This window comes from Balaenoptera ricei, chromosome 15 (genome assembly GCF_028023285.1).
Source record: "Balaenoptera ricei isolate mBalRic1 chromosome 15, mBalRic1.hap2, whole genome shotgun sequence".
NCBI classification, from domain to species: domain Eukaryota; kingdom Metazoa; phylum Chordata; class Mammalia; order Artiodactyla; family Balaenopteridae; genus Balaenoptera; species Balaenoptera ricei.
The window spans coordinates 88,336,850-88,351,478 of record NC_082653.1 but is presented as its reverse complement, the minus strand read 5'-3'; the positions used below and the strand labels follow the sequence as shown (position 1 = coordinate 88,351,478).

The following is a 14,629-nucleotide window of genomic DNA, read 5'->3' as shown; positions in this document are numbered from 1 at the left end:
GAAGACAGTGGGCCTCCGGGCAGGATACCAGGTAGAGGGCAAAGTTGCCCGGGTCAACAGGGGACCGAGGGGACGTCCCCACAGTGACACCGAGCTTGCCGGTCCTGTCCCCCAGCTACACGCCCAGAAGCTGGCAGCCCAACCTCCAGATAGGCGTCTTCCCCGAAGACAGGACCCAGATGCCAGTCCTGAGGGCTCCCAGTGAAATGGCCACGTTCAACCTAGGGAAGCCGCAGGCAGAGTCCAGCAGGCCCAGGGTGGGTCCGGGAGCTGCTCGGTGCCCCTTCCTCGTGCGCAGATGGCTGGGACCACCAGGGCCTCGAGGAGAACATCAACAGGAGACCTACGCCCAAACCACCATGCTGACAGAAAGAAACCAACTTAAAGGAAACAGGCTGTACGGACAGAAGAAAGCTTCAGAAAGTCCCGTGATTAACATCAAAGAGTCAGTGAACATATTTTAAATATAAAAGAATATTCAAAGAACAACAGCAACACTACAAAAAAAGTCTCAGGAAACTAACAGCATGACAGTAGAAATAAAATAGAATGGGTTGATAAATTTGAGAAAATTTTATAGGACGTAGAAGCAAAAGATGGAAAATAGGATCAAAAATGTTCTCACGACGGAAAGAATTCAGAAAACTCAACATGCAGATAAGAGTTTCAGAGAGACGCAGTGGAAGAAAGGGAAGACGAGAAACGAGCAGCGAACCCTTCAAGACGCCTCCCGAGAGGTGGGGGTGGGAGGTGCCAGATGAAAGGTCACCGGGTGTCCAGCACACGGCGCAGACCGGGCCGCCAGAGCGCGTCTCTGTCACACTTCAGGACGCCGGACGGCACACGGCTCTTCAGTCCTCCAGAGAGAAGGCACGAGGCAGGCCAGGACCCAGACCCAGAGGCTCTGCCCGGTCGGGGGAGGCAGCCCCTCCCACCCGCTGCAGGGTCAGCGCCAGAAGTGGAGAGACGGGGTCGTGGACCCAGCTCCCCCGCACGGTCCGGGTGGGGACACCCGTGGCTGCTGGCAGCCGGGCAGCAGGTGGGCGGAGGGGCCCAACTTTGGTTGTGGGGGCCGTGTTCCCCGGGTTCCTGCAGCCCGGGCGGAGGGGTCCTGCTGGCCAACCAACGGGCTTCCCGGCGGAGCTGCACGTGGCGTGGAGGGGCAGCGGGAGGCTGCCCTCAGCCCGGAGCACCAGGGTCTAGGGGCCTCACGCCGGCCGCGGCTGCCTTTCAAAGGGCACCCCTCGCTGAGGTCCACAGGCCCAGGCCCAGGTCCACGGAGGCGCGTTTGGCTTCAGGGCCTGGGTCGCGGGAGGGGTGACCGTGCGGCCACGTCCGCGTCCGGCTGCGCCCGCTCCCGGAACCCAACCGAGTGCTCAGACACTCAGAGGCAGGGGCTTGCCTCCTGATCGAGGGCAGTGTAAGACCCAAAGCAGGGGTGCTCAGCAAGGATCTGTTCAGTAAGTTTTTTAAAGAAAGAATAACAAGAGTCTAACCCCTGGCAGTCTGGAAGGGGAGTGGGCGGGGCTCAGCACACAGCGCCATCCTCGGGGGGAGGGTGCGTCTCCAGTGTCCCCAAGGCCAGGGTCCCCCCAGCCCCTGAAGCGGGGGACTCCGCGTGCTGGAACGGGCCTGGGTGGGCAGGTGGGGGGACCCAGGCAGCAGTGAGGGCACCAGAGGGCGGGACGGGCAGGCGCCGGTCTCCAGGACGAGCAAGTCTATCCAGTTGCTAAACCCGCAGACGGCACTTGGGATCTCCCAGAGCTGCCAGCACAGAAGCAAGAGCCCAGCCTTGTTCCAGCTGAGAGAGCCCTCCAGCTGCTGCCACTTAAATCTTTACTGAAGTTTCCCCACAGTTTCCTTCCTCAAGAGAGTGATGCTTTAAAATGTCACATGTAGGGCTTCCCTGGTGGCACAGTGGTTGAGAATCTGCCTGCCAATGCAGGGGACACGGGTTCGGGCCCTGGTCTGGGAAGATCCCACATGCTGCAGAGCAACTGGGCCCGTGAGCCACAGCTACTGAGCCTGCGCATCTGGAGCCTGTGCTCCGCAACAAGAGAGGCCGCAATAGTGAGAGGCCCGCGCACCGCGATGAAGAGTGGCCCCCGCTTGCCGCAACTAGAGAAAGCCCTCGCATAGAAACGAAGACCCAACACAGCCAAAAATAAATAAATTAAATAAAAATTAAAAAAAAAAAGTCACATGTATACACTTAATGCGACACACATGTAACATATGTATATTTAACACACACGTAACCTATGCACAGCAGGTCCACCTGTGCGCGTGACAAAGGCACGGCCGTGCCCACCCCGTCCTCAACCCCATCCTCGGGAGGAATGGGCTCCCAGGTGCCCCCGGTGGGCAGGGCCAGCCCTGGGCCCCAGGCTCCCCTGGCCGGCCAGGCTTCCAGGGAAGGCCGCAGGGCGGGTGGTGGACGGCAGGCCGTCGGGTTCACGGCCTTCCTCTGCACCGACCCCTTAGGAGAAGGTGTTCCTGGATCCGTGGGTTTTAGAAAAGATTTGCGGGAAGAGCACTTCCCTCTCCGTGGGAGGAGGGGAGGACCAGAGAGATGGAGGCTGCCTGGGTTTTCACGCAGAGGCGGGGCCCTGAAGTCCCTGTCGCCCTCCCGACTGTGAGGGGGTGACGGTGGGGCCGCACGTCCCGGGACGCCTGTCCTCGGGGGGCCCCGTGCGGCTTCCTGGGAAAGCCGAGGACGCCCTCAGCTGCGTGGAGGACACTGACCCCCGCAGTCACCGCGTGCGATGCTGGGAAACCGAGGCACAAAGGGCGACAGGGCTGACCGTTCAGACGCGGACGGCGGCGAGTGCAGCAGAGCAAGGGGTGCCAGGGGCAGGAGGCTGCCCGGTGCGGCGAGGAGCTGGAAGCGTCGCGAAGGGGGCGCCCGGAGGACCCTCGGCGCACAGCTTGAAGGCTGACCCCGCAGCGAAGGCTCAGCAGGTGCTGGCAGCTCCCCTCCTGCCCCCCCCCCCCCCGGCTCAGATGTCACTCCTCTGCTCTGAAACCTTGGACGGCTTCCTGCTGCTCACGGGAGCACGGCCACAGCCTCACCAGGGCCGGCGGTCTGGCCTCCGCCTGGCCCGGCCGCCCAGCCGCCAGCGAGCACGTCCTCCCACGCGCCCTCAGCCCCGCTCACGGGCACCCACCGGGAGCCCCCCAGACCTGCCCGGGCGCCCCTGCTGCACTTCCCACCGCCCGTCGTCACACACGCACGACCGTAGGTGCGTCCCTGCAGACAGCACCGGGACAGGAGTGGCCCGCCGTCTGCTGAGACAGAGGGAGGCCTGGCTGTCAGCACCACCCAAGGAAGGCCGCTGAGCCAAGGCCCAACGGGGCAGGGGGGCTGTGAGCCACGAGGATGGGAGGGGACTTGTGAAGACGACACCGGGGCGGGGGCAGCCCTGGGGACGGGGACATACCTGAGCGAGCTCACCTCCTCCCTGGAGAACAGGAAGCTCTGCTCGGCCGGGCCCGCCTGGGACTTCAGCATCTTCAGCTCCATCTCCAGCTACGAGGAAGCACAGGAGGGGGGTGAGCCCAGACCACGGGCCCCAGGAAACCTGCAGACGCACCCATTTCCCTCTCCCTGGTGCCCCGTCCGTCACCAGGCCAACCGCAAACACAGATCCTCCCTGTGTTTTACTTCTTATCTCCAGAGCAGCAACAGACACAGTCACAGGGGCGCGCGGGGGGGACATCAAGATCCGGGCAAAGGGGCCACGGCAGCTGGAGAGAGCGTGTTCGAAATGCACCGACGCTCTGATCGGCTTCAAGAGTCTTGATGTTTTACTTACTTTGTGACTTCAAATTCCTCTACAGGATGTCAGGCCACGCACAGACCGCTGGGAAGGGACCGCGGAAGCGAGGAATTTAAGCTGCTCTAACCCACGGTGGGGGCGGGGGGGGACGGCGAGGCTGGAGAAGAGCAGGGAGGAGATGCCCGCGCGCACCCACCGGGAGCAGAAACGGGGCGGGCGGCGCCGAGCGGGGCAGAGCACTCTCCCACACCAGCGCCCGCTGCCCTGGGCTCCGAAGGCCCCCGACGAGACGCCTGCGTGAAGGGCACGCCAGGCCCCGGCAGCCGGCTGCAGGCACAGTGACACCGGCCTCGCGCCGGGCTCTGGCCGTTCTCCAGCCCACCCTCAGGGCCTCCCACCCCGCACCAGCCCAGTCCCCGCGTGTGGGTCACCGGGAGGAGAGAGGGCTGTCATCCAGCTCTGCTCTTCCCGGCCTGTGCCCGCCCGCCTCTCAGCCCCGGTGTGCTGCCCGCCGCCGGCACCGGGGACTCCCGCTCTGCCTGCTGTCCGGCTGTGTCCCGACACCCCAGAGAGAGGCCCTTAACCTCCCACCCAGGTCTCCACCGAGACCCGAGGGGACAGGGGATGCGGGGAAGACCCCTCGTGGCGCCCACACCGGCCACAGGCAGCAGCCGTGAGTGAGGCGGCCGGTCCCCGAGGCTGGGTCTGGGGCCCCGGCTTCACCACTGTCCAGGCTGCACGGCTGATGACCTGCCCCGTAACCCGGGGCGGCCAAGAGCGCCCAGCTCCCGTCCCAGCTCCCGTCCCAGCTCCCAGCCCAGCTCCCAGCCCAGCTCCCATCCCAGCTCCCAGCCCAGCTCCCGTCCCAGCTCCCAGCCCAGCTCCCGTCCCAGCTCCCAGCCCAGCTCCCAGCCCAGCTCCCATCCCAGCTCCCAGCCCAGCTCCCGTCCCAGCTCCCGTCCCAGCTCCCAGCCCAGCTCCCGTCCCAGCTCCCAGCCCAGCTCCCGTCCCAGCTCCCGTCCCAGCTCCCAGCCCAGCTCCCGTCCCAGCTCCCGTCCCAGCTCCCGTCCCAGCTCCCATCCCAGCACGTGCCCTGCGTCGGCGGCGGGAAAGGGGTCGTGACAGACAAGCAAGGCCCCGCAGCCCTGGGCAGAGGGGAGGAGAGGGAGGGGCGGGGAGGGGCGCGTCTCCCCCACCTGCCCTCCCGGCCGAAACGGACAGGCCGGCGCCTGCAGTGCTTCCTCCTGGAAACGTTCCCTCCAGGCCATCCTTGGAAAGGTCCTCCTGGGGCGACCTGATCTAGGAATTCGTGGGCCCCAAACACGCGGTCTTTATGACACCCCAATCAGTCATCAGGTCCCTGGAGGAAACCCTGCCCCTAAATGGGACCGGCGCACACCCGGGAGCCCGCAGCCTGGGGGCTGCAGCAGACACCAAGCACAAGCACCCTGCGGACCAGCTCCCGGAACAGCCTCGGCGGAAGTGAGCTACACGCGGGGGCCGCACGCTCAACCCCTACTGCCTCTGCCGGTGCCGAAAGGACGCAGCCCAGCGCCCGCCTCGCCAGCTGCCCCCCGACAGGCGGCGGCGGCGTTCTCAGCGGGGCCCCCTCGTCGGGGTGATGGCCCGCTTCACGAGCAAGCACCAAGGACGCCTGGGCAACGTGGCGTCACGTGCGTATCCGAGGAGAAGTGACGCCCACCGTGTCCAGTGGCCCCTGACCTCTGCCTCAGAAGCCTGGGGCTCAGATGAAGCTCCTCCCGGGAACCAAGCTGTCCCGACGCACAGACACCGCCCTGCCACTCGCCCCTGAGTGTCCAGGCCCGTCACTCCTCTCTGACACCACCCGGACCTCCCACCTGGCGGCCAGTGGGCGGGCACCCAGGAAGCCCCTGCCCTCACTGTGTCCAGCCTCACGGCCACAGTCAAAGAGACCAGCAGAGACACGAACCTCACTGGACCAGGAAGACTCTCTCCTGGGAACACAGGGCCCGACAGTCCAGTCTGGGCTGGTCTCTCTCTCTCTCTGTTTTTAGGGGTGGGGGCTGACCTCTTGAGCACAGGAGAGGCAGATACCCCCCAGCTACCACGTGCCCGCGCAGCAGAGCATGATGGTGGTCTCTCCTGGAGATGCACGGTCCCGGTGCCCTGGTGCCAGGCCCTGCCTGAGGCCCGGCAGCACGTTGTCCTGGATCTGGCGAACGCTTTGCAGCCTCAGGAGCCAAGGTTCAGGTGTCGCACACAAACGGGTGCATGCGGAGAAGTCTCTCTCCAACTTCGCCCCGTCCCCTCCCACAGCCTGCATCTCCCGGGCTCGGCTCACACATTCACCAGCTAAAAGGTCAATGCTCTTCCCTTCTCTTAAATTTATTTCTTGTTACAAAAATGGAAGATTTCCTACTCCTTGTTTCGTACGTTCATTTTTTCACGGAATACATTTGGAGGTGTTTCCAGACTAGCGCAGAGAGCTTCCCTGTTCACTATCGTGGCTCCTGGAACCATCCCAATGGCCAGCCTCCTGCCGACCAACGTCTGACCTGCTTCCCACCTGGCAGCTCAGACACACCAGTCCCCACGGTGTGAGCTGACCTGCAGGACGAGTCCTCAGAGCCACACGTCTGCCTGCAGTTCCATCCGATGTCACCACAGCCCTGGGATTGTTACCGCGCAACACAGGGCAAAGCTGGCCTGCTGAGGCCGTGTTGTGGTGAAGGACAGGGCAGTGTCTACTGCAGGGCGCCCAGCACCGGGCCAAGCAAGGAGCACAGGTTGCTCGCGCTCAAAAGCCCCGAAACCCCCGACAGCTTCCAGGGAAGGGTTTTTAAAGACATCGTCAGGGGTGAGGGTTGCGGGTGTCTGATCAGCTTGTGGACATTCTTCAGATCTGTTGGCGGTGGTAACTGGGTGGTATTTTGGGAGCCAACATCATCGACCTTCTGGTTCCAACTGGTCTGCGGTCGACATGGTCAGCACGCAGTTAACTTCCTCTACCAGGCAGGCTTTTAATGTCTGCAAAACAACTCAAGGACATGGCCCAGGATATTATCTATAGCCCCTGAGGAGGACCTAAAGGTCCTTGACTTCATTCTAGGGCTAACCTCTTATTATTTTTTTGTCTTGCTTGACTGTTTTCCTTTCTTTCTGTATTTTCTCACTTTTCTGATTAAATTTGCACTTTGGAACTTGGGGACAGCCTAGGAGGCTAAAGATCTTTTACGGACAAGAAACAGGGGACCCGGTGGTGGGGGATGTCTGTCCCCGGGAAGGCGCAAAGCGTCCTGCTGGGTTTCAGGTTGGGGGCCCGGATGTCCCTGCTTTGGTACAAAAAGGGCTCATCGTCCCCCAGGGACTCACTCACTGACTTCCTGTTTGTAACTGGGTCTGCTTCTGACATCCTGTTCTGTTGACAAGAATCCTGGGATCCTTCCTCTCTCCCACCCCACCCACCCCATATTAAAATAAACCAAACAACCCTTTTTCACAAAACCAGGGCTGTGCAGAAGGTGAGGCCGAGGCTCCCAGGACTCGGCCACGTGCAGAGCCGGCACATCCTTCTCGACCCGCAGGCCCGTCCGGGACCCTTCGTCTTTCCACCTCTTGCTGTTGCTGTTGTACACGGGAGTATTTTCTTCCCTTATCTAACTTGTTGTTTCTGTAGATACAGGACTTGTCCCATTTCTGCACATTAATTTTGTTGCCCACCCGTTCACTAGGGCCTCAGGTTGATGGCGAGGCTTGTCGGCCAACCGTCTTGGCCCCCATCTGCCCCTCCTCCTCCACAACACAGGTACCTGGAGCTCCTCCTCTTGTCTCACGTGGATGACTAGCGTCTCCAGAATACCAAGGTAAGGTTCTAATACTGCACATCCTTGACTTGTTTGTGGCTTCACTGGAACTAATCTAGTATCTCCTTATTTACAGCATGTCAGTTTTCGGTTGAAACAGATACATTTTTTCATGTTGAGAAATTACCCCTAAATCCACATTCTATTAGGAGATCTTAATCAAGACTTGTTGGAGTTTGTCAAGCGGCTTTTCAGCAAATATGGAGAAGATCTCCTATAAGCTGATAGCCTAGAACCAGAGCAGCAGCCCCGTCCTGGAGAAGCCCCAGCTGCACACGGTGCATCCTGGCGCCTGCTCATTTCATGTCCTGACACGTATGCACACACGTGTGTGAATGCACACAGCACAGGCGGGAGGCTCTGTAGTTGTTGGTGTCAAACAGTGCTCACCCCCCGCCCCCCAAAGCTGTCCTCCTCTTGGTGCCCTGGGACGGTGCATGCAGTGGGGATGGCACCTGACCTGTAGCAGGATTTCCCTGTGAAACAGACTCAGGTTGATGCCTTTTCGTCTCTTCCTTTTTGTTGGGGGAGGGCAGAAGTGGCTATTTTTTGGCAAGTTGGTAATAGTTGGTCAGTTTGAAATTTCTATCTCTTCTGGAGTCGGGATTGAGAGGTTATATTTCCCTAGAAAACTATTCATTTCATTTAGATTTTTATTTTAAACGGAGTTGTGACATAATTCGTAACTTTTTACAGAATTCATGTAGACCTCGTTAATTCTTCCTAGGTTTACCTCTTACTTTTGTTTTCATTTATCTTCCTTACTATTGAGGTGAAGCTTGCACACAGGGCAGTACACACCTGTGTGTGCAGCTCAATGACTCTGTCCGTCAGTACCTGGGGAACCGCGTCCAGGTCGGATCAGAGACTCTGGCAGCCAGGACACACTCTCCTGCACACACCCCCACCCCGAGTCAGTAACTCCAAGCTAATTACTCTTCTTTCTTATTTTGGGTGGTGATGCTTTCTATTAATTTTTTACTAGGATTGTGAATAATTAATATGTTTTACTGGTTTTCAAAGCACAGGCATTTGGATTTATTTGTTATTTCTACCATTTTTCACTTTCTCATTAACTTCTGCTTTGATCTTTACACTACTTTTTCCTTTACTAAGGTTTATTCAGTTTTCCTTTTCCAAGTTCTTGAATTCGGTGTTTAATCCATATATATTCACTCCTTCTTGTTCAATAACATAAATATTTAAACCTGTGATTTTTCCTCTGAGCACTGCTCTAGTTGTCTCCCACGGGCTCTGCAGAGAAGAGTTTCCATTAAGACTATTTTCTAGATTTTATGCACTTTTGAATTGCATATCTTCTTTGACCCAAGCATTGTTTAAGACAGAGTTTTTTGTTCTTTTTTTTTTTTTTTTTTTTTAGTTTCCAAGTGTTAGGAGCTGCTTCTTTTTTTAGTTGTGCTCTTAAATTCAAATTTTATCACACTGTGATCAGAAAAAGTTATCTGTCCTAGTTCTACCTATTTGAATTTATAAAGGTTTTCTTTATTACTTAATACATGATTAATTTTTGTTAATGTTTTCCATGAGCCCTTTTTAAAAAGAGCGTTTCTTTTTTTTTATAAATTTATTTATTTTTGGCTGTGTTGGGTCTTCGTTTCTGTGCGAGGGCTTTCTCTAGTTGTGGTGAGTGGGGGCCACTCTTCATCGCGGTGCGCGGGCCTCTCACTGTCGCGGCCTCTCTTGTTGCGGAGCACAGGCTCCAGACGCGCAGGCTCAGTAGTTGTGGCTCACGGGCCCAGCTGCTCCGTGGCATGTGGGATCTTCCCAGACCAGGGCTCGAACTCATGTCCCCCTGCATTGGCAGGCAGATTCTCAACCACTGCGCCACCAGGGAAGCCCAAAAAGAGCGTTCTTTAGTTTCAGGGTTAAGAGTCGGGGGTGTGTGTGTCTGTCTCTCTGTATATATCTATCACAGATCTTGTATTTCTTGCTATTACTTATTCTTTGCCCACTTGCTCTATCGTGGATTAAGAGGTAAAATAATTCTCCACTACTGGTGTCCTTGATAATGTCCTGTTGAAGCTGAAGCTCTCCTCTTTTTTTTGCTTTTCTGAGCACTGATGGTATGTTAATTGACACAGATATTCATCTGCACGTTTATTGTCGAAAAGCACCTATCTCTGTTTTCTGCAATGCATTTTCGCTTGAACTGAAATTTAACTGCAATCAAGATTATGACCTCTGCTTTCTATGTGTACAATTGCCCACATGCCTTTGCATCCTCTACTGTCCGACTTTTTTTGGCTTTACTTGGTAATCCAAACAGAAAGTCTTTTCCTTTTAACAGGTGAATTTAGCCCATTTATATTTTGATATAACATCTGTTTGGATTTATTTCTGGATTTGTTGTATTATTTTGTTTTGTTTTCTATTTCATAACTCAAAACGATTTCATTCTATGGCTTTTTTGTCTTGCTTGCCTTTGTGTGTGAAATTTTCTTGATACTTGGAAAGGTTTATATTTTTCGTTCTAGTCGTTGTTTCTATAACTTTTGACTTCGTATAATACCTATACTTTGTTTCCAACAGTTCCTACTAACTTCCTGCACCAAGTACCTGACTAGTCAAACATATCACCCTTCTTAGTGTTCGCCTTTCTACACTTAAACACACTTCTGCTTGATGTCATCTTTAAATGGTACATTTCAATCGTCAGCTTCTGATGATGAGAAAACCAACATTCTTACGTTTCCCAGCATCTTCTCCCTTCCCAGGTATCTTACTGACTACATCAACTCTAAGTCACTAGAATGTGGACCGTTTGCACTGTACATTGGCTTTACCCTTTCAACCAGACTCAACTCCTGCTGCGGTCCTCCCGGCGCCTCGCTTTCCTGACCCCCACCCCCGACCCCCCGGCCCCTCTGGCTCCGCCCCGAGGTCTGCAGCTCCGGGTTCTTCTCTTCCTCTGGCCTCCCCTCCCCTCTTTGGGTGCCTGCACTTTGTCCCAGCTTCATGGATTCTACCCGATTGCTAAGTCTTATTTCTTGGCAAAATGTTCAGGTACAATTCTCACCTGCTCAATGTCAATTTTTTTTCTGTGAAATTTTTCCTGTTATTTGTTTTTCTACACAATTTTTGGTTTTATGAAACTGTGTGATGCTGCCTTTATTACTCATTGCCGATGATGAGGTTTATTCAATCCGGCTTTGTACAAAGGCTACACCTTGGAAACCACGGGCGTCTCCTCTGACGTTAAATCCCAACAAAGGGGCTGGTGTGAGTTCCGTTCGCCTTCTGGCAAGAAGTATCTGGCAAGAAGAGCGGACACTCTGCCTTCCGCTAGTTCAGGGGCATCGAGACCTCCCCCTCCTGCCCCACCGCAGCCCCGTCCACCCCGCTGCCAGGCGGGTGGCCCTCGCTGGGGCCAGGGAGACGGGCCGCTGTGCAGACAGCCCCTCCGTGCCGCTTCCCCTGGCCCCGCGCCCAGAGCCACAGCCGCAACCTCCACGACACGGCCACGAGCCCGGGCCGGTGACTGTGCCCTGCCGGCCTCCTCGCTCACACCAGAGCCAGGCGACGGTGCTTCTGGCCGCGACGGGGGACCTGGTATAGCACCGAGCCTCCCTCCCGGAACAAACCCTGAACAGCGGGCAACACGACCAGGGTCCCGGAGAGACGGGGACCACGAGGCCGGCCCGGCGACCGGTCTGAGGAGAGCCCAGGGCGCAGCACAAGCCGGGGGGAGGAGAGCAGGAGAGTGGGAGGCCGAGGCACGGGGTGGGCAGGGGGCCCTCGAGGGCCCAGCAAACCGAGTGCATACGCGGGAGGAACGAGGCCCTCGGGCCGAGGACTGAAGCACGAGGAGGGACGAGAGGGACCAGTGCCTGCTCCCCGCAGCCAGGCTGGAGTCTCTGGGTCCACGGGGCGCCGGGCAGAGCCCTCAGGAAGGCATCGTCACCCCGGCAGAGCGCTGCTCGGGCACAGCGCGGGCTCCGCGGGGACCCGCCTCCTGCACTGCCCTGCGTCCCTCTGGGGACAAGGCCCCTCTCCCTCTCCGTGAGGAGACTCACTCGCCGCGTCCTAAGACTTTAATGCTAATGGTCCTCGAGGAGAGCTCGCTAATACAGCATGACCTCTAAACAGAGACCGTGAACTCCAGTTTAATTCAAGAGGATGCGCCGCTCATGCCCGGGGCGGGGGGGGGGGGGGTGGTACCCAGTCCCACAAAGCAATAACCACTGTGGGCAGCAGGGGACGTGCTCCCCCCTCCCCCGACAGCAACTCTAATCAACGTGGCCGCTGCCGAGCACCAGGGCAAGGACGCTCACACAAGTGTCACCACAAGAGCCCAGCCTCTGTCAAGGCCCACAGACGGTCAGGACGGGGCTGAGGGCCCGGGCTTCCAGAGCTGCCCACGCAGGGCCCTCAGCCCAGGGATCCAGGCTGCTGCCTCCTCCCCAGGGCCCCCACCTGGCAGGGCTCCCAGGGCTCCCAGGGAAGTCAGGATGCTGCGATCAGAACAGGAATCCTCACGACACTGTAAAGCAACTGTACTCCAGTAAAAATTAATCAGAAAAAAAAAAAAAAAGGAGGGGAATCCTGGTCCAAGCACACCGTTCTGCTCAGCTCTGGACCTGTCGAGCACCCAGGAAGGTCTCTGGAGAGGCTGCTGCTTCCTGGTGAGGGCGGGAGGGTCTGAAACGGAGCGCCCTTGTCAACTTCCATCCCAGCCTGGAGGGACACACCGGGGCAGCAGGCCACAGGCAGCCACCAACGGCTCGCCCAGCTGCTGACCGGAGCCGGGACACACCTTCACCTCAGAAAAACAGAAGCCCAGCTGCAGAATTTTCACCCTGGAAGGCCATTTCTTGAGTCGGCACATTTGCTAAGAAAGAGAACTCTCACAAAACCGCTGGGGACCAGGTGGCTGGAGCGATGGCCCAGGGTGGCTCAGCCACGGGTGCAGGGACGCGGCGAGCAAACCACGCCTAGGCAAACGCACGGGGAGGCCGTGAAGACGCCGTGAGCTCAACAGCGCGGTGAGCAGCAAATCGCTCAACGCCGCACAGTAAGAAAGCGGGAGACGAGAAAGCGCTACACCAGAGAGGGTCACCGCAGAGACGCGAGCCGCCTGCGAGACACAAAAATAGCCCGTGCTTAGAGCCGGGTGAGGGTGAGACGTCCGTCGTAGGTAATGTCCCCCGTGGAATTATGCCCATGATTTTAGCCGACAAATCAGCCAGTTTCTAGTTTGTGGCTGTGACAGTTTTGTGGGGTGGGACCCTCTGGGGTTTTCACTGTCCACGTCTCAGGTGCCCCCCTTCCCCCGACCCCAGGTCACCCAGTGGCAGTGGACCTGGCAGCAGGGTGAAAAAGCAACGTGCAAGTAACAGGAAGGATGAAACACCCAGGAATAAACCTAACAAGAAACGTGCAAGGCCTACGAGAAGAAAATAGCCATACTCAAGTGAGGTCGTGAGAGAAGCTGTGAACACGCGGCCGCGTGGCCCTCCAAGCGAGAAGAACGGGAAGAACCGACCCTGCAGGGAGCTGGCGCCGCCCGCGGGAACCCGTCCACGCAGCACGAGTCCAACAGGAGGCCCACCTGAAACCTGGCAAGCGAGCTCTAGACCTTACCTGGGACGGAAGACGGGAGAACACCTAACAAAATGCTGAGAGGGAAAATGATAAAAGGTCGTGCTGTGTCCGGTGTGAAAGCCATGCGGAGGCCCCGGTGACAGCGGCTGCGAGCTCTGCTCGTCCAGAGACGGCGGGCACTACCCCCGCACCCAGGCCAGCCGTCACGCCGCCACCTCCGCAGGCTGTGTCTCCAGGAGCCAGGCCGGGCCTCGCAAGGCAAAAGCTTAAATCACCAGCATTTTCTCATGAGACCTTTGCAAACGGGGCAAACCCCCACAGCTGGGAGCCCCGACTGGGAGATCCCGGGGATGCACTGCGTTCCTCCGTGTCCACGCCCAGTGACTCAGCACACGCTGTATCACCGCGTCCTGGTGCCGGCCCTGGGCGAGGCCCAACCCCGCAGGTTAGCTGGCGTAAGGAGGCACCGTGGTGCCCACGGTCCTCTCACGGGGTCCGGGCCCCACTGGCCACCTGCCTGCTCGCTGCGGCTCCCTCCACAATGACCACCTCGAGGGGCAGCACGGAAATGAGACGATCTGTGTGCAGCGCTCAGCCTACAGTGGCCGCGGCGTCAGGATCAAACCACGCCTGTGCCGTGGACAACAGTGGCGGTGATGCCGATGGTCACAGCTCACTCGAGCAAAGGCGGTGGGACGACAACGTGTCTGCCACGGCGGGCCAGCGACAGGCACCGCTGGAAGGGGCATTTAGCTCCATCCTGAGGGGGAAGCAGGCTCTGCGGGACTGGAGAGACATTCCAGGAGGTGGGAACAGCATGACGAAGGACACGGAAGGGTGAGAGGACATCATGTGCTCAGAGATGGCAGAAGGGCTTGGGGGGCCCTGTCAGGGAGGGAGTGAAGACGTCCACGTGGGAAGGTGGGGTGGGGAGCACCGGCCGGCCGCACATCACAGGAACAGCACAGGCTCGGTCCCTGGACGCGGTGCTCGGTAAACACCCGCTGAATCCAACAGACCTGCCCCAAACAGGAGAGGCATTTAATGCCGCCCCGCCCCGCCCCAGGTGCACTGCTCACTTCCCTCCCCAGGGAGCAGCCTCGCCCTGTGACGCGAGGGCCTCCACGGTGAGGCAGACAGCCTCCAGCCGGCCTCTGCGGGGCCAGCGGGAGAAGGGGCCCGCCTCAGAGAACCAGCAGTTCGGCTCAACCAACACGTCCCAACAAGTCCCTTGGGTCTTCTCAAACACGTGAACTCACGCCTCTGAGCAAGGCTTCTGAGAAGTCAGCGTTTCCCTCGGGGTTAAGGAGGAGAAGACAGGTGTCTGGGATGGAAGAGCAGGCACAGAGGCCCCTGGGCAGGGGATCCAGGGCTGGGGGCGCCCACTCCGCAGGGTCCCAGTGGGCACCTCCTCCGATGAGCCTGACCGACACTCTTGCCAAG

The 14,629-nt window shown here is 58.3% G+C and overlaps 1 protein-coding gene across 5 annotated transcripts in view; it reads right to left on the bottom strand.

Annotated features, from left to right (window-relative positions):
• Positions 1 to 14,629, bottom strand: part of MAD1L1 (mitotic arrest deficient 1 like 1) — a 339,612-nt gene that overhangs the window by 104,188 nt on the left and 220,795 nt on the right. For 4 of the 5 annotated variants that reach the window (XM_059897371.1, XM_059897372.1, XM_059897374.1 and 1 more), the window contains one exon: positions 3,441 to 3,529. The exons of the other annotated variant lie outside the window; for it this stretch is intronic. In XM_059897371.1, the coding sequence (XP_059753354.1) occupies positions 3,441 to 3,529 (89 nt within the window). The remainder of the gene's footprint in view (positions 1 to 3,440; positions 3,530 to 14,629) is intronic. 5 annotated transcript variants of the gene reach the window in all.